The sequence below is a fragment of the Ipomoea triloba genome, chromosome 11 (assembly GCF_003576645.1).
Source record: "Ipomoea triloba cultivar NCNSP0323 chromosome 11, ASM357664v1".
Taxonomy (NCBI): Eukaryota; Viridiplantae; Streptophyta; class Magnoliopsida; order Solanales; family Convolvulaceae; genus Ipomoea; species Ipomoea triloba.
This window is the reverse complement of record NC_044926.1, coordinates 1,783,048-1,806,254: the sequence shown is the minus strand read 5'-3', so window position 1 is coordinate 1,806,254 and position 23,207 is coordinate 1,783,048. Positions and strand designations below refer to the sequence as shown.

Below are 23,207 nucleotides of genomic sequence, written 5' to 3'. Positions count from 1 at the left end.
ATAGTTTTCTTCTGCTTGCGTTTACGATTCCATCGTCTGCATAATTTGCAGCTTCATCACCATTTATAATTAATTCTTTTTCTTTTTCCCCAAATTTATCAACAAAAATTTCCTGGTCAAACCTTAAGAACGGATCAAATTAGGCAACTCCAACCGAGTTGATTAGACAATTAATTTGATAATCACAAGTTTCACGTTCGACCCCCTATGGAAGATAGTCTTATTAGTTTGAGCCGATTATGTTCGGACATTTAATTTGGTAGCCACAAGTTTCACGCTTGCGCTCGACTCCCTATAGAAGGTAATCTTTTTTAGTTTGAGCCAGGATGTTAGGGGCTTAGGGCAACCAGTTTACCTCGATCTTTTTGTCGGCAAGGATTAAAAGATAAATTTTACTTAGAGTCCATAGTCACTTCCTTGTGATCCTTTTGTTGATTAAAATCACAAAACAAGTTTTTATTCCGAACTTATTTTTAGATAGTGATGGCAGATCGACTTTCCATAAATCAAATCCTAAGAATTGACCAAACATTCCCCATTTCATTACTAGCCTCCATGTACAAACAATGATTGGCATATTATCATGACTTTCTCCCATATGCTTGAAAACCGAAAGATGGATAGAGATCGTAAGTACGTGGGAGATAATGAATTAATTAGGATATAATAATTGTTGCCATTTTGGGTTTTTAGTGCAGAATGAGCATCATTTTCAGCATCTTCTTCAAAAACCCAATCTTTCAAGCCACTCATATTTATAGGAGCTCGTAGGATCTTTTCGATAGAAGCAAGGAAAGAAAAACCCCCCTCGTAGATTTCTAGGTGAAGATCGAAAGTGGTGGAGTTTAAGGTTTTCTTAGAAAAAAAAATGGGGAAGAAAACCATGGCTATTGAATCTTCTGCACATTCTCACAAGAAAAAGCAGCAGCTCATCAACAGAAATCTGCAGATTAAGTTGTTGAAGCCCAGAGTTTACATCACAGATTCTTGGAACTTCAAGAGCTTAGTCCAAGAACTCACCGGCAATAATGGCGGTTGCCCGGTTTCCGTGCCGGCGCCGGCGCCGGTGCCTGTTATGGATGACGTGTCGTTCGAATCGTCGGAGGCGAGTGCTCCGGCGACATCTTTTGAAAGTTATGATTATTCCACCGGTCCATGCATGAACCGGACTGATTTTAACACGTTGGAGTCGTGGCTTTTGGAGACGACGATGACGACTGCAGATATGCGTTACGATGATGTTTACGTTCCCATGATGGCTCAAGAAGAAGATGTCTCTGTATATGATTACGATTTGTCTTTTTCATCCCAGGATTTCTCGGTTGTTCTTTTGGAGACCTACTGAAGTACAAATAGCCACTGAGACACGAAACCACCCCTTTGATATGAGAGGGCAATCAGGTGAAACTAGACCCAAGGTCTTGGCAAGTTAATTAGGAATCTTGTTTTGAGGTAAATTGCAGGATATCAAGATTATGTATCTTAAGTGATTGTATAGATTTCTGAATGTACATTAGTGTCTACAACAAGTTTAAATTTATAAGATTATTTTTGGTTGGATAGTTAAGTTGATACTAATTGTTAAGATGTATTTATTATAACTATATTTATTATCACATATCTCATCCTTCTTTCTTTATTTAATAACATGAACATGTTGTATAAAGTCTTTATAGTGTAATTTATCTCTTTCGTATAATTTGCGAGCATTTAAGTAGTGGTTACGGTTCCTGGCTTATCATCCAAAAGAAATGACATGAAAGTATATTATATATGAGAGTAAATGTTGACATGTATTATGCTTTTTCATATTTATATTGATTATACATGGTTAATATTAGTCGGTCTCGTTATTATGACAAATATAATATTTTCTCACTTTATTTAATATTGTATAATCATAAATTATGAGAAATGATGTCAAAGCATATCATTCCCATTCATCAAATAGCTATCAAAATTACGGAGTACTATTTATAACATTTTTTTTTTGTAAAGAAATAATGTTGAAGATATTGTACGTATTAGGGTAGAATAGTATTGTTAGTTTTTGTACATGCATTCATGCTTACTTCAATATTTCTCATAATTTATGATCGAATGATAATGGTTGTTTATAGAAAAGTAAAGGTTTTACTAATAGAGAATTTTCAAAAAAAAAAAATGGAAAATTGAAAACAGTCCAAGGCGTTTACTATGCTTTATTATAATTTTTTTCTTTCAAAATTGAGAACTATTCTCCATTTATGAAGAAATCAGAGACACACTGAAAAAGTGTTCTCTAATTAGGAAACACACCGGTGAACAGTAAAGTCTTTAGTACATCGAATCCTGACCACATCTTTTTTCCTCAATTTTCTTCTTTCTTCGTCACGATTTTCTCTAGTTTTATCACTCGGTCTTCGGAGTCGGACCTCCATAATCATCGACTCAGACAATATGTTAAAAAAGTTTCCTCTATTTAACTATTATTATTATTTTAGATGATGAGAAAAAACATAGTCATTATTCATTATTGGTGTAAATTTTGTTCAATTCTTGTGTAATAACCCACAAATCATACATAAGAGACAAACTACACTAAGAAGATCTAGTGCGACGAATCTGACGAAAAGGTGTTTACAAAAATTAAACTCATGACTTTTGATACGAAAATCATGCTTTATTTATTTGGTCACTTTTTTCGAGGTTATATAAGAATATACTTATCAATACTAACTTATATATTATAGCGTAAATATCAAACAACAAGACTCCATGGCCCAATGAATAAGGCGCTGGTCTACGAAACCAGAGATTCTGGGTTCGATCCCCAGTGGAGTCGTACTGCATTGCCACCCAAAAAGAGCCTTAAAACTCATAAAACCAAGATTCAAACTCTATATTATCCCGTATCAAATCAAAAGTCAATTTAATTGGCAGCTAATACATAGATGAGCAGTCCAAAAAATAATAACACTACTCATCTCACACCTATACATTTTTTTTTTGCACTGCACATATACATGTGCATATATGCATACATTTCGTACACACACTCGTGTACATTCTGCATATATACATATGTGTATGTGCATAACTACATACATCCTTACCAGTTACCAAAACCAACAAATCCGGGTACAAAACAATTTTTTTCGGTAGCAAATCTGCAGCCACTACACGAGGGTATGCACTGGCTAAACCTTACTTCATGTGTAGTATCCCGTAAACTACACAAGAGAGGTAAATCGAAGAGAGGGTAGAAAACGAGATCTTGACTAATTAAGGTTTTTGCCCAACCAATATTTTAGCATACATCTGCCTTTTTCTCATTGTCTGCTACTACTGGGAATGTTTCTTGATCTGTCGTAGGTTGTACTGCTTCATTGCTGCCCAAAATGGAGCCTGCTTTGTTCTTTATATAGTGCCATTTTTCTTGGAAAAGATAGAAGAAGACAAGAAGAGAAATCTGGGTGCTGAAAATTATGGTCCAAATGTTTGTGCTTCTTGATGTTCTCTTGTTGTAGGCTTGCAGGCCAGTGTAGATGTTGATTACTCCCAATAATGAGAGTGCAGTGCCAAGTAACCAGTGTGCAAAAAACCACACACTCCTTGCCTTGCTCCCCCTGTAATGTAAACAAACCCCTAATTAACCCGAGCCCCGGCCAGTCTCATCCTACACGATGCGAATTGAATACCACGTGTAATGTGCGGTTTTGTAATTAGTTTAAACTTTTGGTCTAGATGACAGGAACATGTGAAATTGAGTTCCTATGCAGTGACCTTAGTTCAGGTGTAGCTGCGCCTTAACGTGTGGTAAGTGCGGCCGCACCAATAGTCTTAGGAAACACACAGCAAAAAATGCACACACAAAAAAACACAACATTAGGTACGCATTACCAAAAATACACTATTAGGTATGCATAAACGCACCACACAATGTTCGGAAATGCACAATTAGGTGTGGGGAGGTATGGTGCATTTTTTTTGGGTGTGTTGTGGTTTTGTGATGTATTTGTGCATTCCACTGTTGTGCACTTTCCTAACACTATTGGTGCATTTTTTAAGCGCTGCACCAATTGCACGTTAAGGCGCGACCGCATTTGAGTGAAGTCCATAGGTAGTATTGTAGGATGTGTTTACCTGTGTGGCCGTAGGATTCCAATTAAGGTTTGCAGCCATACGATGATGTAAAGGGCTAATCCTAACCTCTGGTGAGTGTTGCTAAAAGAGTTGTCGAAGTGTTTCAGTGACATTGCTGCTCCTGCTGTTGCAAGGAGGACAGCAAGTATCTGCACAATACATACACATATATTAACCATTTATCACTATAATACTCTAATTAAAAGCATTTTACTAATTGAAGATACTCTGAGAATTTTGGTAAAATCGAACTCGTAACCTTTAAGTACGGTACGAAAATCATGCTTCACCTACTCGAATATACGTTTCTGGACCCGTATACATAATATTGGTTATGTAGCATATATATATCATTTGTCTAGCATCATATGATTAAAGAAATCTTTGCACCTAACTTCACAATTATTGCTCACACCCAATGCTAATTTCAAAAAACTAATAATTAAACTGTTGTGTTAAACAAAAGATGTTTGATTACTCCCTTTTCTTGTCCTACAAGTATCCACCACTGCAATCAATCTTGTAACTAATAAAGTTCATCAACTAATTATAGTTATCTATCAACAACCTGTGGGCTAGCTAGCTAGCTGAATTATTAGACAATGTGAATCATTAATCATTCCTCATTCACAATCATTAAAGCTTAATTAAAGGAGGTTGATTATTTAATTTGACTTTGGTATTAAAAAAAGTTATAAATGTTAAGATGATAACCTGTTGTTAACATTCAAGCTGGTATACTGTTTTCATGCAGATTAAAATGCCAAATAAATAGGGAGACAACCCCAACTAAGTTGGTCAGATTGATAATTTCATAACCACAATGTTACAAGTTCAACTCTTACGTAGGATCGGCCTATTGATCTTTTTGATTTGAGCCGGTCAGTTATTGATAACTTAGGCTGGTTTACCTCATTGTATTGTGCTCCTTTGCGGGCTAGAGTCACAAGTCTGGATTTACTTAATGCATACCCTCAGGTAGTGATTGCGTGTTTCCTGGTTTGAGTTTGTCAGCTATAAGCAACCTAGCTAGGCTCGTTTACTCATTATATAGCCCTTTGCTGGCTAGAATCACAAGGTGAGATTTACACAATACACACTTTCGAATAGTGGCTGCAGTTTCTCTCATCACTCAAAATGTAAAATAAATAAAACTTATTATTAGAGAGAAAATGTGAAGAAAAAAAGTAAGACTTGCCTCTAGGACAACATGTGTATAGAACATGATCTTCACCCTTCTTCCATGTTCCTCTCTGTGAGACATTCTTATCACCAGAATGCCAACAGGCATCAAGAAACCTAGGGAAGCCCAGAGGAGAAACCCATGAAGTTTGATCTCAAACAGCAGCTTTGGATTCACCTGCATAAATTCAACCATGCAAAACCATAAACTCAGGACATTAAAAGAAAGAAAATGAAGAAGAATTGCAGAAGCTAGGGGGGATTATACCTGATGAAGATTGTGTTTGTTGTGTGTGTGGTTCCAATCTCTTTCTGCATGGCCTTGAATCAATGGAAATGGTAGAAGAAGAAGAGTGAAGAAACCAGCAGAGATAGCAGAAGACAGCATTTTGAGGAGAGGTTCCATGTCTGTGATGAAAACTAAGTCTTATGTTTGATGGTTTTAAACTTTTAATGGCTGTTCTAAGCAGAAGAAGATAACCAATGGTGTTGGACACAGAGAGGAAGCACTAGGAATTGTTCCCCTTTTCTTTTGTGTGCTTTCTGCAACTCCTCAATGCCAATATGCCCACAGTTTTCTTTGTCTTCTTTACCTAATCTTTCTGTAAATAAAGAACAAAAACAAACACCATTCTTTAGGTTAAAGTGGGATAATGCTTTATGCTATGACTTATATATGGCCATGGCTTTAATCAGAGAGGGTTTAACTATATATTACTGTGTATTACAAAAAGTGGGAAATGGGCATTTGCTATGTTTTTCAACTATATGGGGACCCTTTTGACAGGCTTTTTTTATCTTGATGGAAAGTAAAGTGGAATTCTCAGAGCAGAGTGGATTCAGGATTGGGTTGGAGGAACACATTTTTCAAAAGAAAATCAAGTAGATTTCCCTTTTCTTGGTACCAACTCTAGTAAGTATTTCTCAGTGTCACACTACTTATTTAGGGGAGTTTTTATTGCAAAAATTGAACCCGAAAAGTTACTAAAAAGAACTAAAGTTTTACTAGACCATGAGGCAATGGTAGCATAGTTGGATATATCTAGTTTAAGTGGTATACACTGGCCAGTGCGTAAACCCTTTTTCTGCGTAATAGCTTACAAACTATACAGTAGAGGTAAACAACACTAAAAAAATTTTGTGCGATGGGAAGTAAACTGCACATATATAAGAATCATGCTCCAGGTACCCACTCAATTCAATCATTCTTTTCGAGGCAAGATTAAATTTGCCCCTCCTAAGATCAAACTGAAAAAATTTATGATATCTGATTAGGATAATGATTTGGATTATTTAAGAAACTGAGGATATGTCTACTTAGGATCTGTTTTCTAATGATGACCTGTACATCACACTTATGTTACATGGAAATGATACACTTAGTACAAAAATGATGAACATATACAGGCAAAAAGATGAAGACAGGAGGAGCATGACACTGCTACCAACTTTTAATTTGGGTGTGGACTAAATCTGTGATTGCTCAAAAGCTATATATCCCTCTGGTCCCTCCATTAACAGGGTAGTGCAATCAGTGTTTGTGTATCATCATTGTAAATTTGGCCTACCTGCTTTGCTTCTTGGCTTATGGGGCATAATGCATGGACCATTGGATATACATAGTCAAGAATATAATATAATCTCTATTGATTTTGATATATATTCATGAAGATTAAGAAAAATAGGCTTTTGGGTTCCAAATGTTGATTGGTGGATAGTTACATTTCGGAGAAATTAAAGTTTACCGTGTTAATTATCACCAGTATGGGTGTTTTTTGCACCCGATAAAACCTAAAAAGTGTTAAGTTTTGTATTTTCCCATTGCTCAGGTAGGTAAAATATGAAAGCTAGCTTTTTCCACATTGAGTGATTTTTCAATTGGTGAAAGACATTCTATAATTGTATTTTATGTAATACATGAGGGCTATATTTGTTGATAGTATGCCTCCAAATGGAGTCTGATCGTTGGATTAGTTTCATCCCATCAGGTTTGAATACTTGTCGACGACACAACGCCCCCAAGTTTTGAAGGTCCAATTTTTTTAAAAAATATTTTATATATAATTCATTATTTTTATACTTGATAATTATTATTTTTAGAATTAATAAATTAGTCTTAATTGTAATAAAGTAAAAAAAAAAATTTAGAAGGAATTGACATTAAAATTTTGGTCAATAAATTTGTATTTATATATGCTCGAAAAATATCGCTATTAAATTAAAATTTTTGAATTGTATATTTTTCTTCGTTGAAATTTTGTGCATTATATTTGGACAAAAAAATTTATTATATTTTTATTTTTGTTATAAAATACAATAATTTGAAGTCCAAATGAATTTGGACTCATTTATAAAGATTTTCTAGGTCTTCTAGACTTTTACCTTTATCTTAGGTCTTTTGGGTTATGTTTCTAACCTTTTTAAATAGAGATATCTATGTATTATCATAGTGAAATCTAAATGTTAAAAATATCTTTCACCTATGTTATTGTTTCTCTATTATAATCTTTTTCTTTCTCATTTTACTCTATTGTATTTAGATTGCATCTTGGAATAAAAACGTTGAAGGTCCAAATTAAACTATTAAACAGACCGTATTTTTAATAAAACAGCAAAATGAGGTCTATATTTGACGATGGTATGCCACCAAATGATTTTGCTTGAAACTCGGTTGGATTGGTCTCATTTCGTAAGGCGTGGATACCAACGCAATATGAAAAAAAAAAAAAAAAAGAGGACATTCTTTAATTATATTATATGTAATACATGCATGAAGGCTATCTTTAATTTGTCGACAGTATGGTATGTATAATTAAGGTTTTTATGGTGTACTTTTTCTTTTAACATGTCACATGCCTTCATATTATGACCTCAGACCAAACTTCAAATCTTTCCACTCCAAATTTGATTTACACCATATGATAAGAATGGATAACATCATCTCATTTTGTGATTATTTTAATTCAAAGTTGGTAGCTAGAGCTGAGCAAATTAAAGCTAGTAAACCTTGGAAATGATTGCACAAATCTAACAGCAAATGAATTAGAGGCTAATTACTTTTTCTTTTCTTTTAATTGAGGAGGAAAATCGCAGCTATATCTGAGCATGTGCACTATGTAAACTCCATAAATTATACACGAGATATAAATTGTATTAAGAAAATCTGGTGCATGCGACGGATTTGATTGAGAGAGTATTTGTAAGAATTAAACTAGAGAACTTTGTATATAAAAATTATGCTGTCACTCATTCAGTCACTCTTTTTTGGAGAGAGAGTAATTACTTGTTAAGAAAAATGATATGGCTAAGAAAATATTGTTGGTTAAAGCTATGATTGGTGCTCTCTAGCTTTCATTATTGTTCTCTAAAGTTGCTTCATATTTTTACTTTCTTTAATGCACTCAAACAAAATGGACCCAAACCATAATGACCAGCCCATGTTCCGCCCCGGCCATCCAAGCTGAACTCAACTAATCAAAAAATTGAACCTAAATCTAATCTTTTTTTGGTCTTAGGATTTGTAGAGTTTAGAGGGTAGTTTTGTGGTAATTGATAAGTTTAAGTATTCTCTAGCTGTTGGAGTTATGGTACGGACCGATTAAGTGGTTGTTGACAAACCAGCCGAGTGATTGTTGGCTGGCCGACCAGGTGATTGTTGATCGACCATCTTTACAAATTAGTCCCTATTTACCCATCAATTGGGTTATGGGTAGGCTTACAAGGTTGTACCCAGGCATTGCCAAGACACCCTCTCCTCCCCACTTACCATGGTTAAAAGACAATGTGTAACTTGTATAAATAGCAAAATTTCACATTTCTTATGCATGCAATCATTCAATAGCTGGTTCACTCAAATTGAGAACGTCAATAAATTGTAAACTTTGTAATTACCAATTCAACAATCAGACCAACTTGACTGGGTGACCTTTGGATCCAAAATCTTACACTATGTTTTCCGGGCAATAAGCATGAAATTATTATTTTTACTTTCTTTAGCTTTTAATAACAATTATTGCAAATTGATGTTAATTAATTGATTAGTGAGGATTTGTGTTGCCGTGAGAATCGGTCTTGGTCCATTTTATTTACACTCTATGGCTTATGTTGGAATTGGGATGGACAAGGAGACAAAGGAAGCTGTAGATGCTGGACTCACATTCCCGTTACATATGCACTACAAAAAATCAGATCTACCTAGAGGTAAATTAATAAAAATGTATAAGTATTTAATTTGTAAGTAAATTCGTAATTATTTTAACTTATTTTTACACCCAATTATCAATTTATTTCTAATTGCACTTCCCTACTACTTGCATATCATTATCAACACTAGGAGTGCGAACGAGTCGAACCGAACTTGAATAGTCAAATCTCAAAACTTGGCTTGACTCGAAAAATCTAAGCTTGGCATGAACTTCACTCGACTCAAGTTCGAGCTATTCGAACTTGGTTTGAATACAATAACTAATTTTTTTTAAAAAAAATAATAATAAATATCATAACAAATAGTATGAAGTCGCGCGCTGGTTGGGAAACACCATAGACGTTTCTCAAAGTGTTTTTATCCCGAGCAAGTTGCTCACTGAAAATATCCTAATGGTAACTGAGGTCGGATATTATTTGAGGCGGAAGCAAGGGGCAACTGGGCTGGGCAATTTGGTTAGAGTGATTAAAACTAATAAAAATAAAAATTAAATAGTTAAGGTACTAAATTGACAATTTTAAAAGTCGTAGATGGCAATTAACAAAACCTTAATAGTGATAGGAGATAAGAGAAATCTTCTCAACATAAAAATTCTATACCTAAACATGGCCTCAAAGTCTTTGGTAAACTTCATAGTACAGTTGGTATAATGATGGCCACCAGCTAATTTAAAAAACGTGTGAAACATTATTCTTTTATGATATGATGTTCATTGTGATGTTGAGTATATTGTTTAAATTTAATAAACATTATATATATATCTTTAAATAATAATAAATTTTTGTTAGCTTCTTATATTAGTCGATAATTAGCTTAATAATAACAAGAATTCAAATTTGACTTTCTTTTAGAGTTGTCTATTCGTCTTCCTGATTTGAGCCGATCAACTATGAACAATCTAGAATGATTTACTTTCTTGTGATTTTGTGACGGCTAGAGTCACAAAGCGAGTTTCACTTAAAGCACGCTCTCGAATAGCAGATGAATTTCACCACACTCCACAAGAGGTAAATTGACAAAAAAAGATTTTAAAATTTTTATTGAGTGTAAAAAGCATCAGTACTGATCGACACCACAATCCCTATCAAATATATATTAATTACTTATATAAAATGATATGGAGTATGATATAGTGTAGAAAGAATGTACTTAATCTTCTTCGCCGCCTGTGGAGTTCGTAGGTCATGTTCCTGGCGAATTGCCAAGCACTTGGAGTGAATTTTCCTCTGCATAGATTAGTCGTTATGTTACAACACTTTTATATCTCGTGTTAGCTAATTGATTTGTTGACGACCTTTTTAAAAAGAAAAAATACGAGAAAATTTGATTATGGTAATACGTTAGGCGGTCAGTTGGCTCCTAGGCAAGATTTTATTACAACACTGTTCAAGTTGTTGATCACAATACAATAGATTAACGTTGTAAAATGTACGGAGTATAATTTATATATTGTGTTCATTTTCTTGTACACTTACTAATCCTATTTAATTTTAAAATTTTCCTTATTCTTGATGTATTAATTATGTATATTATCTTCATCACCTTATAATCTTATTATTTTTATTAGACATTTATTTATTAGTGCAGTCGTTATACCGTTGACCATGGTCCACAATGCATTGTGGACCATGGATCATGGCTGATACTGCAGTTGTATTGAAAAGATACTGCAGGTGTGTTGAACGGATACTGCAGGTGTGTTGAACGGATACTGCAGTTGTGTTGAAAGGGAACTGCAGTTGCGTGAAACAGAGGCCGCGTCATCCGTCTGGAACTGCAGTTGTGTTGAACTGATACTGCAGTTATGTTGAACGGATACTGCAGTTGTGTCGAAAAGATACTGCAGTTGTGTCGAACGGATGAACGGTCTCTGTTCCGCGTAACTGCAGTTTCCTTTCAACACAATTGCAGTATCTTTTCAACACAACTGCACTATCTGCTCAACACAATTGCAGTATCAGCCATGATCATGATCCACAATATAATTTGCGTTATTAGTGTACTATGTAATAATATTTAATTTGATTAGTTATATATATGTGCGTGTTTATTGGAATTAAACGTCGGAATCATCAAATAGTTCTATTAATGCGCCCTGCAGTCAAATTCTTGGAAGTTAATTAGAAGGTAGATATACCAACCCTGGACCCCAGCCGTGTGAACGGCCAAGTTGGTTTTCTCCTAGGACTCTATATTTTATGTTAATATTTTGAAATAAATGAGCCAATCAAACACTTATCATTGTTACACTAAAATTTATAATTAGTACGGGGTATAAAAAATACAACTTCATTTCATTAGATTCGTGTAGTAGTTTGCCTCATATTTTGATAACAGACCCTCAAACTCTCTAAGTCAAAACTTGATACAACAGTTAAATAAATCGTGACAAAGCACTAGTCACTCCAACACAATCAGTCATCCAAAATGATCTCAATTTATATGGAAGTCCTCGAACTAAAAGCTTGCAAGCCCAACAGTAAATCATAAATTCTTGAGGTTTCGTTTTCTCATCAATACACAAATTAGCTTCTAATGCACAAGTTACATTATTGTCCATTTCTAGCTCCTTCAAGATAACTATCTAACACGGGGAGGGAGGTTAGGGGCAACCCGTACTATAAATTTCTTTCATAACATTCGTAATCGTTATCTGAGTCGTTATTCAATTGAAAACTTTTTATTACTTCTTTCTCAATTAGCTAGAGACCATAATAAATGACACAAAACTCAATTCAATTCAAATTAAAAATTTTAGAGAAGCAAACAAATCCATTGGAATCATAATAATTAAATAGGCGAAAATGAAGGGTCGTCAAAGATGTACAACATTGACATCATGCATATCCATGTCGCCTATGTAATATGTATTCATGCGTTGACGTCAAGTCCGGGCTTGATGTTTCCTTATATACGGAGTATAAATCAAACACGTCTCTCACTTCGATTTTTTTTAAATGTAAATTCAGATCTTTCTTCGTCTGTTTAACGGTCTGGATCCACCTGAATGCATAGAACTAGGGATGGCAATTTCAATCCGCCCCGCGGATAATCACCCGAATCCACCCCGCATGGATCGGGTTTTTTTGGGTGATAGTGGGTGGTGGGTCGGGGGTGGATCTTAAAAATGTAAATCCGCGGTGGGTCGGGTTGGATTCGGGTTTTGTGTACGAAACCCGCCTAGCACCCCACCCGACCCACCATGTGTGTATACATATATATAATAGTAAAATAAGTAGTACTAGTATATAGTTTATTATAAAAGTTTCAATAATTTTGGGTAACTTTTTGGTATTTTTATATCTAAACTACTAAATTTATTTTTTTAAATTAACAATTTAGTTATTATATTATAATATTTCTATTATTTTATGTTTTAGTATAACTAATGAATTTTATTGTTTAATTATGTCTATGTAATTTTGATACTCATTATTTTTTGAAAAAAATAATAAATTGATAAGTGGTGGGTACCCGTAGTGGGTACCCGCACCCGGTGGGGGTGGGGATGGATTCTAAAAAAGTCCACCCGATGCGGGTTGGGGGTGGGGGTGGGTGGAGAAAATGAAATGTGGGTCGGGTGATGGATGTAGCCCTCCCCGACCCACACCCGACCCATTGCCATCCCTACATAGAACTCAGGTTATTTCAGAGTTCTTTCCCACAAAGAAACACCTTTGTCACTTAAGTTACCCCTTTAAACTGAACTTTTAAACTTTAAACTATAAATACAAGGATTGAACTTTTAAACTTTAAATACAAAAATCATGTTCAATCCTCTCAATTACTTCTTTCAAAACTGCTTTGATTTTTGAGTTTTAACATAGAATTTTTTTTAAGGGTTGGAGGGGGAACCCTACGCCAATACTAACTATATGGGATGACAATTGAAGCATGGACTCCATCTCAACTAAAAGCCCTCACGTGAACCATAGTCTTTCGAATCCATAACCTTTTGCATGACTCTGATACCAAATTGGAACATGTGCTTCATGTCAACTAAAAGCCTAAACTGATAATTGGACCATACATTTATGTTTATATATTATATATGCTCAACAATGACTTGCTCCAGGTACAGGAACACCTATCAAATCAACGGAATTCAAGTTGTATTTTTTATTATTTTCAGTATTAATTATATTTTCCACAGTTCATAGTTATCTAGACCTACAAAACTACTATAAATTCCGGGAGATCATATTTCTTATACTCACACTAGCCATAATAACCCACAAAAGGAGCTATCAAGAATCATGGCCGGGGTAATTCCATCATCACTCTTTTTTCTTCTTCCTTAGCTTTCTTCTTATTCTTCTTCTTCTTGATATCAAGCTGAGTTTATTTATTTATTTTTGTGTGTTGGATTATATAATATTAGCAAAAAGCAGTGATTAAACTTGAGGTGAATGGGAAGAGGCCAGCTTCAATAGCAAAGAAGATGGGAGTGGGTATGTTGAAGACGATTCTGCCATTCGAGTTCGTATCAGAATGCTTTAACCACACTGCTCCCCAGAATAAAAGCAAAGCCATGCAGATAGCAGTGGGATTCCATGGTGAGATCATTATCACATAAATTCAATTCCACACTTTTATATATATATATTGATGTTAGTATTTGATATGCTGTTAATTACAATCATATATGGTATACATAATAAATAATACTGAATACAATATAATCCGCATTGCAACGTGTATCCAATGATAGGTAAAAGTGCAACCGTCTTGAGTGCAATTTTACTTGCTGTTATTGTATGCATTTGTAGAGTCGCACATATTGAGTGCATATCTATGAATACATTATGTAGGTTTGTTTACTTTGTAGTTGCATGTAAATATGGTTGCAGAAGGCGCTAACTAGCCCCTAGCGTCTAGGCGGCGACCTATAAAAATAAAAAAATTGTGCATGTTTGTGAGTATATGTACCTAGTCGGCCGAGTTAGGCACTAGTCGCCCGCCTAGGAAGCAATTCGGCTGGGCTTAGGGTCGTCTACAGTCAAGGCGACCTAGGCGGCTGATTTTTGCAACAGTGCAGATAGATAAGACATTTTTTTCTATGAAAAGTTTGAATTGGTTACTAAATTATCACTAGTTTAAGCCGATAAATAATGAACAACTTAGGTTCGTTTTCCTTTTACCAACTAGAATCATAATGTAGAGTTTATCTAGTACACACCTTCAGACACTGATTACGAGTTGTGGGTGCAGGAGTGAACTCGGCAGGACTGGAAGGGGAAGGAAAGGATGAGCTAGTTGTGAAAGGAGTATTCGATGCGGTGGAGCTGGTGGCGTTGCTGAGGGAAAGGGTCGGCGGAGCCACCATTAAGAGCGTGGGTCCTGAAGAGGAAAAGAAGAAAGAAGAACCCAAAAAGGAAGATCCCAAGAAAGATGATGATAAGAAGCCGCCGGAAAATTCAGCAGTCGTGCATCCTTGGCCTTCTCAGCCATTAGTATTATACGAGATTCCTGAATATACGCCGAGATGCTTCCCTTTCTGATTTTATATATATATATATATATATATATATATATATATATATATATATATATATATATATATATATATATTATATTATATTCTGCTAGGTTCCAAATTTCGGAATGAAGGAGTTTACATCCAAAATTTGGTGGACGTTTTTGAATCTAAATATGCAATAATAATAGTGAAATTTTGAGTTTTATTCTTCAATTCATTGTTGAATATGTTATATTTTATATTTTGGTAAAAGTTTTGAATAAGTATTACTCATCTTTTTTATGTGTCTGGTCTAATTAATGAGATTCTTTATTTATTTGTATATTTACATACTCATGCCTGAACACATATAGATATAGAAGTAATCGAATTTAATTTGTTTGTTTAAGATGACTAAACATTGAAAAATTGAGAAAAAATGTGATACTATTGTCGTATGTACAACACAACACTCACACTAATCATATACTATACATAATAGAATGTCAAGTTTTATATTAAATGATATATGGAACAAAATATAAAAGGTTACATCCCAATCATGAAAATATGAGGCAAGATAAATATAGTGTAGACTGTAGAAAGAGTAGTCTTCTCCGCCGGCTATATAGGGAGTCAATTACATTAATTTGTGATGAATTACCATGCATTTGGTGTGAATTTTCCTTCGTGTAAATCAGGGCCTTTTTTTGATTTGCGTGGCCCTGTGCTAGTAAATAAATGAGGCCCTATCAAAATATAAATAAACTGCGAATTGAAGAAAAGTGATTCGCGTGAATATTACGTAGTAGAATTTTTTTTTGAATAATACGTAGTAGAATTTAGATCAGTCATGGAAACCTAATTTTGAACAAATATAATCACAAATACATATATTAACTATTGAGACAGGGCTAGACTAGGGGCCCCCAAAATTTTGAGGCCCTGTGCTGTTGCCCATCTTGCACGTCCTAAAATCCGGCCCTGGTGTAAATTAGTCGTTACCACTCAATCTTATTCTAATTGATTGTTGACTAGATTGTTTTTTGTTTTGTTTTGTTTTGTTTTGTTTTGTTTTGTTTTGTTTTCCCTCATACACAACAAATAATGCTATTTTCCCTCTAATGTTGCACTGTACTCCTGATGTGGCAATAAAGCTTAAGTGATGACTGAGTAGTTGGAGCATGATTCTCGTACAGTCGTACCATAAAATAATAAGCTTGATTCTTGTTAATATTTTCACAGTCTAGTCATCACACTTGATTTTCTTAATATATCGCAATAAAAATCTTTGATGAATTGCACAATGTTTTGGATTTTATAATCATCAAGTTGGGTGAATTTAGTTTAATTTAAATGTGAACATATTAATTATTGATGGAAACAGGAATTGTGAAGATGGTTTCGGCACGTTGAGACTTGAAATGAATCAAGTCTATCATCTAGAAATTACTAATAGTGACAAAGCTAGTATCGGTAATAGTTGACTAGTAGTACGACCTAACATAATAGACATTTAGAAAATAAATCACTTATTTATTATTAATTTCTTTTTTCTCCACTAAGTTTGCAATTAGTAACGGGATTAGTCAACTCATGATGCTAATTAAGAGATAATACCCGATTACAATTAGTACCAGTGTACCACAATAATAAAGATGAAAAAAAGAGAATTGACTTGTAAGCTAAGCACTTTATGATTTAAGAAACAGTTATCGCTATAGATTCCTTCAATATGTAAATTATGTATTTTTTTATCCGAATTCACCTTATTGCAATGTGGACTCGGATCTACATAAATTTTTTGCCCTATTCTCCTTACTCATCTCGTTAAAAAATACATTCTAAAATCTTACTCCTAATTTTATTTTTTTCGTAGGCCTATCCTATGTTTATCCTGTTTTTAGTTTTTTTTTTTTTTTTGTATATATTCATATTTCTCATCACAATACAATTAACTCGGTCAAATATAATAACTTTTATATTTGAGTGGTCTTTTTGTACGTCAACAGATTTATTTTAATTATATACTCCGTATAAAAAATGGAATTAAACATCCCAATCATCAAATAATTTTCTTAATGCACCTTCCAGTCAAACAATTGGACAGTAGATAACAACCATGGACCACATATAGCCGTGTGAACGACGCTGTGTTTTTCTCCTAGCACTCGAATATTTTACGTTAATATTTTGAATTAAACGACAGGGAAAAAAATCTTATTTAAAAGTAACGAATTACTTCATTATATTCCAAGATCTAATGATCAATAATCTCATTAAATAATAAGTGATTCATAGTCAAATAATTCAGACATTATTCCGAGTGAAGTTTTCAACGAGTATAGTATATATATAACTGTTTTTCTTTTTTTTTTTTGAAAATTATAACTCTGTTTATTATATTCAAATTTAAATTTCTTTTAAGTATGACGAAAAAAAGAAGAAGAAGTCAACAACTATATATTCACGCGCCAAGCGGGCTGTAAGTTTGCTACATGACCTTCGCAATCACCATGTTTAGTTGTGTTAGACTGGGGCTTGGAATGTTGAGTTCAACATTCTAGCATCGAAACACATTCACTACTAAGTAATATAACTTGTGGTATAGTGATAATCGTTTAATCTGAGCAGAGCTGGTTTTTTTTTATTTGCGTGGCCCTGTGCTGCTAAATAAGTGAGACTTTATCAAAGTATAAATAAATTGCGAATTGAAGAAAAATTACAAAGAGAAAAATGCAAAAAAATCTAATTTTAGGCCAATATAATCACAAATACATATACTAACTAGCTATTAGGTTAGGGTTGGACTAAGGACCCCTAAATTTTGGGACCCTGTGCGGTCGCGTATCTTGCACGCCCTAAAATCCGGTCCTGAATCTGAGCTTCACTATCTAAGCGCTAAACTCAAACGGAGACTCATTCCATCCGAAACCTAATTAAATTGGAGAAAATAATGAAGCTAAGGTCGAGAATTCAAAGATGTACAACATTGTTGAGATGATGCATGATGACGCATGTGGTCTATGTATGCATGTGTTGACGTTAATCCCTGGATTGATTAGTCTTATAAATCAAATTATAGAATCACTCTACCTTAATTAGCTCAATAGTTATACCATGGACTCGGAGTCCACATTGTGTTAAAAATACACAATTTATATACTAAATATTTACAATTTACCTATTAAATGTTCACAATTTAAATTGTGAACATTCATTATGTAAATTGTGTATGTATTTTTTGTCCGAATCCACCTTGTAATGTGAACTCTGATCTACAAAATAATTTGCCTACCTTGCTCATAACAACATAAATTAAGTTGCTTTGTCTCGGCCTGGATGGTCGACTTTTCATGGAATCATTGCATTATGAATTTTAACCTATAACGATAATAATACAAATATAAAATAATCCCATTTGCATTATTTTATTTATTTATTTATTTTTATTATTGTACGCATCTCAGAATCATCTACAGTTCTACCCCCACTAAACTACTATAAATTCCGAGGTCTCGTATTTCTTTTACTCCCATTAAAACATAACCCACATTTATTAGCTTAAGCTACAATCATGGCCGAGGTATATATCTATCATCACTCTTTTTGTTCTTCCATATAATTTTTTTTTATTAATTTCATTTCACTTTATATTATATGAAGCTGAATTTATTTATTTATTTTTGTGATTTGGATCAGCAAAAAGTGGTGATTAAGCTTGAGGTGAATGGGGAGAGGCCAGCTTCATTAGCAAGGAGGATGGGAGTGGGTATGTTGAAGACGATGCTGCCATTCGAATGCGTATCAGGACACTTTAAACACTCTGCTGACCAAAATAAAAGCAAAGCCATGCAGATTGCAGTGGGATTTGGTGAGATCACTAACACTAATTTAACATCATATATATGATCACAACTTCTACTACTATACCATGTTTACACCAAAGCTATCAACAGCTACCTAAATGTGGGCTCAGAATAAAACCAGGCCAATTCTGTACCCTAGTTGATAGATAAACTAGCCTAACTTGTCCAAAGTTAACCAGCTTAAACTGTGAAGGTTAATAGGCCACTACACCGGCCCCATCGGAAGTGAAATTTTGATTTTCTAATTACTAAACCAACAATCCCATAAGCTTGGTTGGAGTTGCCTACACCTTAGCTTACCCGAAAGTTTTTTCTGGATAAAACATGTCTTGTGACCCTAATCAACAAAGTATGATAAACCAGTCTAGGTTGCACATAGTTAACCAGCTCAAACCGAGAAGGCTAATAGGTCACTCCCACCGAAAATCAAACTTATAATTTTGTTGTTACCAAACCAGCAACCCAACTAGGTTGTATATAATTAACCAGTTCAAACCCGGAAAGCTAATAGGTCACTCCCATCGAAAGTCAAACTTATAATAACTTTGTTGTTACCAAACCAGTAACCAGTTCAAATCGAGAAGGCTAATAGGTCACTCAGCTCCCACCAAAAGTCAAACTTATAACTTTATTCTTACTAAACTGGCAAACCAGCAACCCAACTAACTCGGCTGGGTTGCCCTACACCATAGAATTGTCTTATATATCTCTGGGTGCGTGCAGGAGTGAATTCGACCGCACTGGAAGGCGAAGGAAAGGATGAGTTAGTAGTGAAAGGAGTAATCGATGCGGCGGAGCTGGTGAGGGTGCTGAGGGACAAGGTAGGCGGCGCTCATATTAAGAGCGTCGGGCCGGCAGATGATAAGAAAGAGAAAGAGAAGAAAGAGAAGGAGGCAAAGGAGAAGGAGGAAAAGGAAAGGATGGAGAAGATGATGAGTTCTGGATTGGTGTATCCTTGGCCACATCATCAACCATTGATATACGAGGTTCCTGATTACAGCCCTCGTGGCTGCTTCTTCTGATGATCGATCAATCAATCCATATATATATATACATAAATATATAGTTGCATACATATGCAACATATATGCATGCATGCATGTCTTACATATAGTCTGCTAGCTTAGCAGTTTGGGATACTTGATGAGTAATCGAGCTGCTAATGCAACTGTTTGTGCGTATGCTCCTGAGTGGTATGTAATATATATACAATTTTTTTTTTTTATATCTTTTTTCATATCGATACACTCACTGATTTACCTTGCATGATGCACGACGAAAAGAGGTATTAAATATAATTACTAGTGAATATTTACTATTGCGCTATAGCTTTTGTGGTGAAATCAAAACATTAATTTGCTTGAGTTTACTATTATTAATTCTTGTTGAGCATTATATTAGTCTATCCATTTTAGTTGAGACTACATGTCCTTCAATAAAATTACCTTTCTAGCTACACATTGAGCATATATTGATATATCATCCACTTATTAATCATTTTAAACTTATTAGTCTATGAAATTAATCTCATTACTTGGCAAATTCTGAATTCACTGGAACCTAATAAAAATCGTTAATTAACCTTAATTACTTACCATAATTGCTTATAATAAGTCAATTTTATCAAAACTTCAACACTTAGCTAGTGGGCCATTTGGGGTAATAACTAATAGAGTTAGTGAGTTATTTAAATGGATTTTCTCGATTTGAATTGTTCAATTATTGATAATTTATATTAATTTGTCTCTTTATAATTCTTTACTTCCGACTAAGATTAAAAAAATAGTTTTATTTAGAAGATATATACATTCAGATAACAATTACAAAATTTCTAGTAAATCGAAATATCTGTGTTCATCGTAATATGTACGCATGAATGACACTATGACAGACGACTGATCAAAGGAGTTTTTTTGAATTGAACAAATCAAAGGAAATTCTTGTCTGGAACTCGCAACGTCGCAACCCTATGAAGGCTCTGTGGAAAGTGTCGATAAGGATCGGAGTTGAGTATTGAACGGACGGGGTCTGGTTGGCCGTTAATTAGTATTGCGTTGGGTCCCACCTAATTAAATCTGATGTTACTTGTGTTTTAGCCTTTTTCCTACTAACGATGTTGATTTTTTTTATTTTTTTTTTGTAAATACTTATTTTAAGATTTTTCTTTAAATAAAAAAGTGTAGGTTTGCATTTTACAGATTTTTGTTAAAAATAATTGTTTTTAGATGTTAATTTTCAAGAAAATTGATAACATTATTATTATTATTATTATTATGGTGTGAGCAACCTTATTCATTGAAGAGTTAAATCAATTTAGGTTGCACAAAAATAAGAAGATAGACATATAAAGTGTGGCTGAGTGAGTGCATCATAATTTTTATATTAAGGCAAAAACTTGTGTGAGATCGTCTCACCGTGAGACGGATCGGATTGGGTCGGGTCAAGATGTAAATGTAACACTTATAGGCACAAATTGTCATACTAATCAGGAATAAAAATTTTGTTACTTATACGGGTAAATGTAATACTTTTTCTCTTATAAGTAACAAAAATTGTATTCCTGATTAGTGTTATATTTGAGCATATAAGTATGAAATTTGCACATATAAGTGTCACATTTGCATGGTGTTTCGACCCGACCCGTCTCACGAATAAGGATCCGTGAGACGGTCTCACACAAGTGTGACCCTTATATTAAAATATCACAAGTTTAATTTTCACCAATACTTTTTCTATTGAGTCATAAGAATCATATTTCATACGTATAAAAAAATATTTCTTTTATTGATTTACTATTCTACACAATATTATATTCCATGTGCATCCAAAGAATGAAATCTAGCCCATGCTTATCCAATAAATGATTAATTAGTTCCGAAATGAGTAGATAAGTGTGTGAAGTACGACTCTCATACTTGAAAGTCACAGGTATGATTTTCCTTCTTTGACCCTTTCTTTATCGAACTCATCATACATTTTCTTAGTTTTTTTCTTGTATAGTATAGTTAGTTTATTGAGGAAAATTATTTAATTAATTTTTATTTTCAGTCAATGCATTTTCTTGGAATCTTTGGGATAATATTAAATTGGTAATGTAGTTTTCTTGCTCGGGAAAATTTTTCCCATTTATTTTATTTTAATTGCAGAAAATTATATTAGAGGCGGATTTAATTTGTTTTCAATTCACGACAAATAGTAAGTCTGCTGGTATGGTGAAGTCAACCGTAATTATATTATGGTCCACAACTTGGTGTATCCGACTATCAAATAATATAATGTACATTCGGTATACAAATAATATATTTTTAATATATTAAAATATACATTATATTCAAAAAAAATTACATTTGAGTACTAAAAATATTTTTAACATATTAAAAATATATTTTTATTATAGTCCACGTAACACTGTGTGGACTATAATTTTTCAGTCAAGCGTGGGCGACACGTTTAGTTGACAACATCAAAGAACGACCCGGCGGAGACTTGAGCTTCTTCAAAGTCTCCCATGGCCATGGGCCACAGTTTCTGTAGACTAGTCCAACCTTATCAAGTTTTCCGTATTTAATGATTTATTTATGAATAAATTTATAAGAAAACAAGTTACAATGAACGGGCATCTACTACACAGTACATTTTTTTTGAATACTACTGACTCTATTACAATGCAGTATCTGTTCATAACTACTTTTCTCAACCTATTGAAGCACAAGAGTCAATATTGCCCCCGAGGCTTGAACTCACCACCTCCCGTATAAAGGGAAGAGTTTAATGCCACTGGGCCACAAGTACATCATTGGAAAGGATGTTGTAGTCAATGATGTTTACAACAGGCAAGGAGGATGATATATTAGGTTCGAGTGTTCGACATGTCACATGTCTCAGGATATTGACAACAAGTGATTGAAAAATTAAAAATAAAATAAAATTCGGTCATAGTTGTCAAAAATTAATTTTCAAAAATCAGGACAAAACTACGTAGAAATTCACCATAATGTTAAATTTGTTTACTAGCGTTCTCTCCATTTAACCCCTCCATTATAATATAGAACATACACAATCTATATAGTAACTAGACCCTTAAGTTCGTCTATCTAACCACTAGTCATAACTTCCAAGACCAAAATACTTGCACTGCGCCGTGACTGATTATCTTGCTAAGAAACATAGTATACCAGTTTTCAGTGTTTCATATTTAATGTCATCAAGTCAAATGATCCATACTAACGTCCAAAGTCGCATATAATTAATGTAAACATAAATGTAAGAAAGCATCATCACATGACTATAGACCATTCTCTTTCTAACAAGCTTAATTATAAGATAAACTCATCTAAAGTATGACGATGCATTTATATAAGATTGTAAT

At 34.0% G+C, this 23,207-nt stretch overlaps 3 protein-coding genes and 1 non-coding gene across 4 annotated transcripts; 3 read left to right on the top strand and 1 right to left on the bottom strand.

Moving 5' to 3' along the window:
• The first annotated feature begins 2,751 nt into the window (after positions 1-2,751).
• TRNAR-ACG lies at positions 2,752-2,824 on the top strand. The gene has a single exon. It is a non-coding gene; the product is annotated as a tRNA-Arg (tRNA).
• Positions 2,825-2,857: 33 nt separating this feature from the next.
• On the bottom strand, positions 2,858-5,972 carry LOC115996346 (cytochrome b561 domain-containing protein At2g30890-like). The gene is made up of 4 exons (XM_031235553.1): positions 5,576-5,972; positions 5,324-5,485; positions 4,126-4,274; positions 2,858-3,608 (listed from the first exon to the last, which is right to left on the bottom strand). Exons 1-4 carry the CDS (start codon positions 5,711-5,713, stop codon positions 3,290-3,292), a joined length of 768 nt encoding a protein of 255 aa, XP_031091413.1. The 5' UTR covers positions 5,714-5,972; the 3' UTR covers positions 2,858-3,289.
• Positions 5,973-13,635: 7,663 nt separating this feature from the next.
• LOC115996339 (heavy metal-associated isoprenylated plant protein 47-like) lies at positions 13,636-15,041 on the top strand. Its single transcript, XM_031235546.1, has 3 exons — positions 13,636-13,776; positions 13,893-14,067; positions 14,723-15,041. Exons 1-3 carry the CDS (start codon positions 13,768-13,770, stop codon positions 15,010-15,012), a joined length of 474 nt encoding a protein of 157 aa, XP_031091406.1. The 5' UTR covers positions 13,636-13,767; the 3' UTR covers positions 15,013-15,041.
• A 3,456-nt stretch (positions 15,042-18,497) lies between these two features.
• Positions 18,498-20,164, top strand: LOC115997179. The gene is made up of 3 exons (XM_031236687.1): positions 18,498-18,555; positions 18,672-18,843; positions 19,562-20,164. Exons 1-3 carry the CDS (start codon positions 18,547-18,549, stop codon positions 19,858-19,860), a joined length of 480 nt encoding a protein of 159 aa, XP_031092547.1. The 5' UTR covers positions 18,498-18,546; the 3' UTR covers positions 19,861-20,164.
• The last annotated feature ends 3,043 nt before the right edge of the window (positions 20,165-23,207 follow it).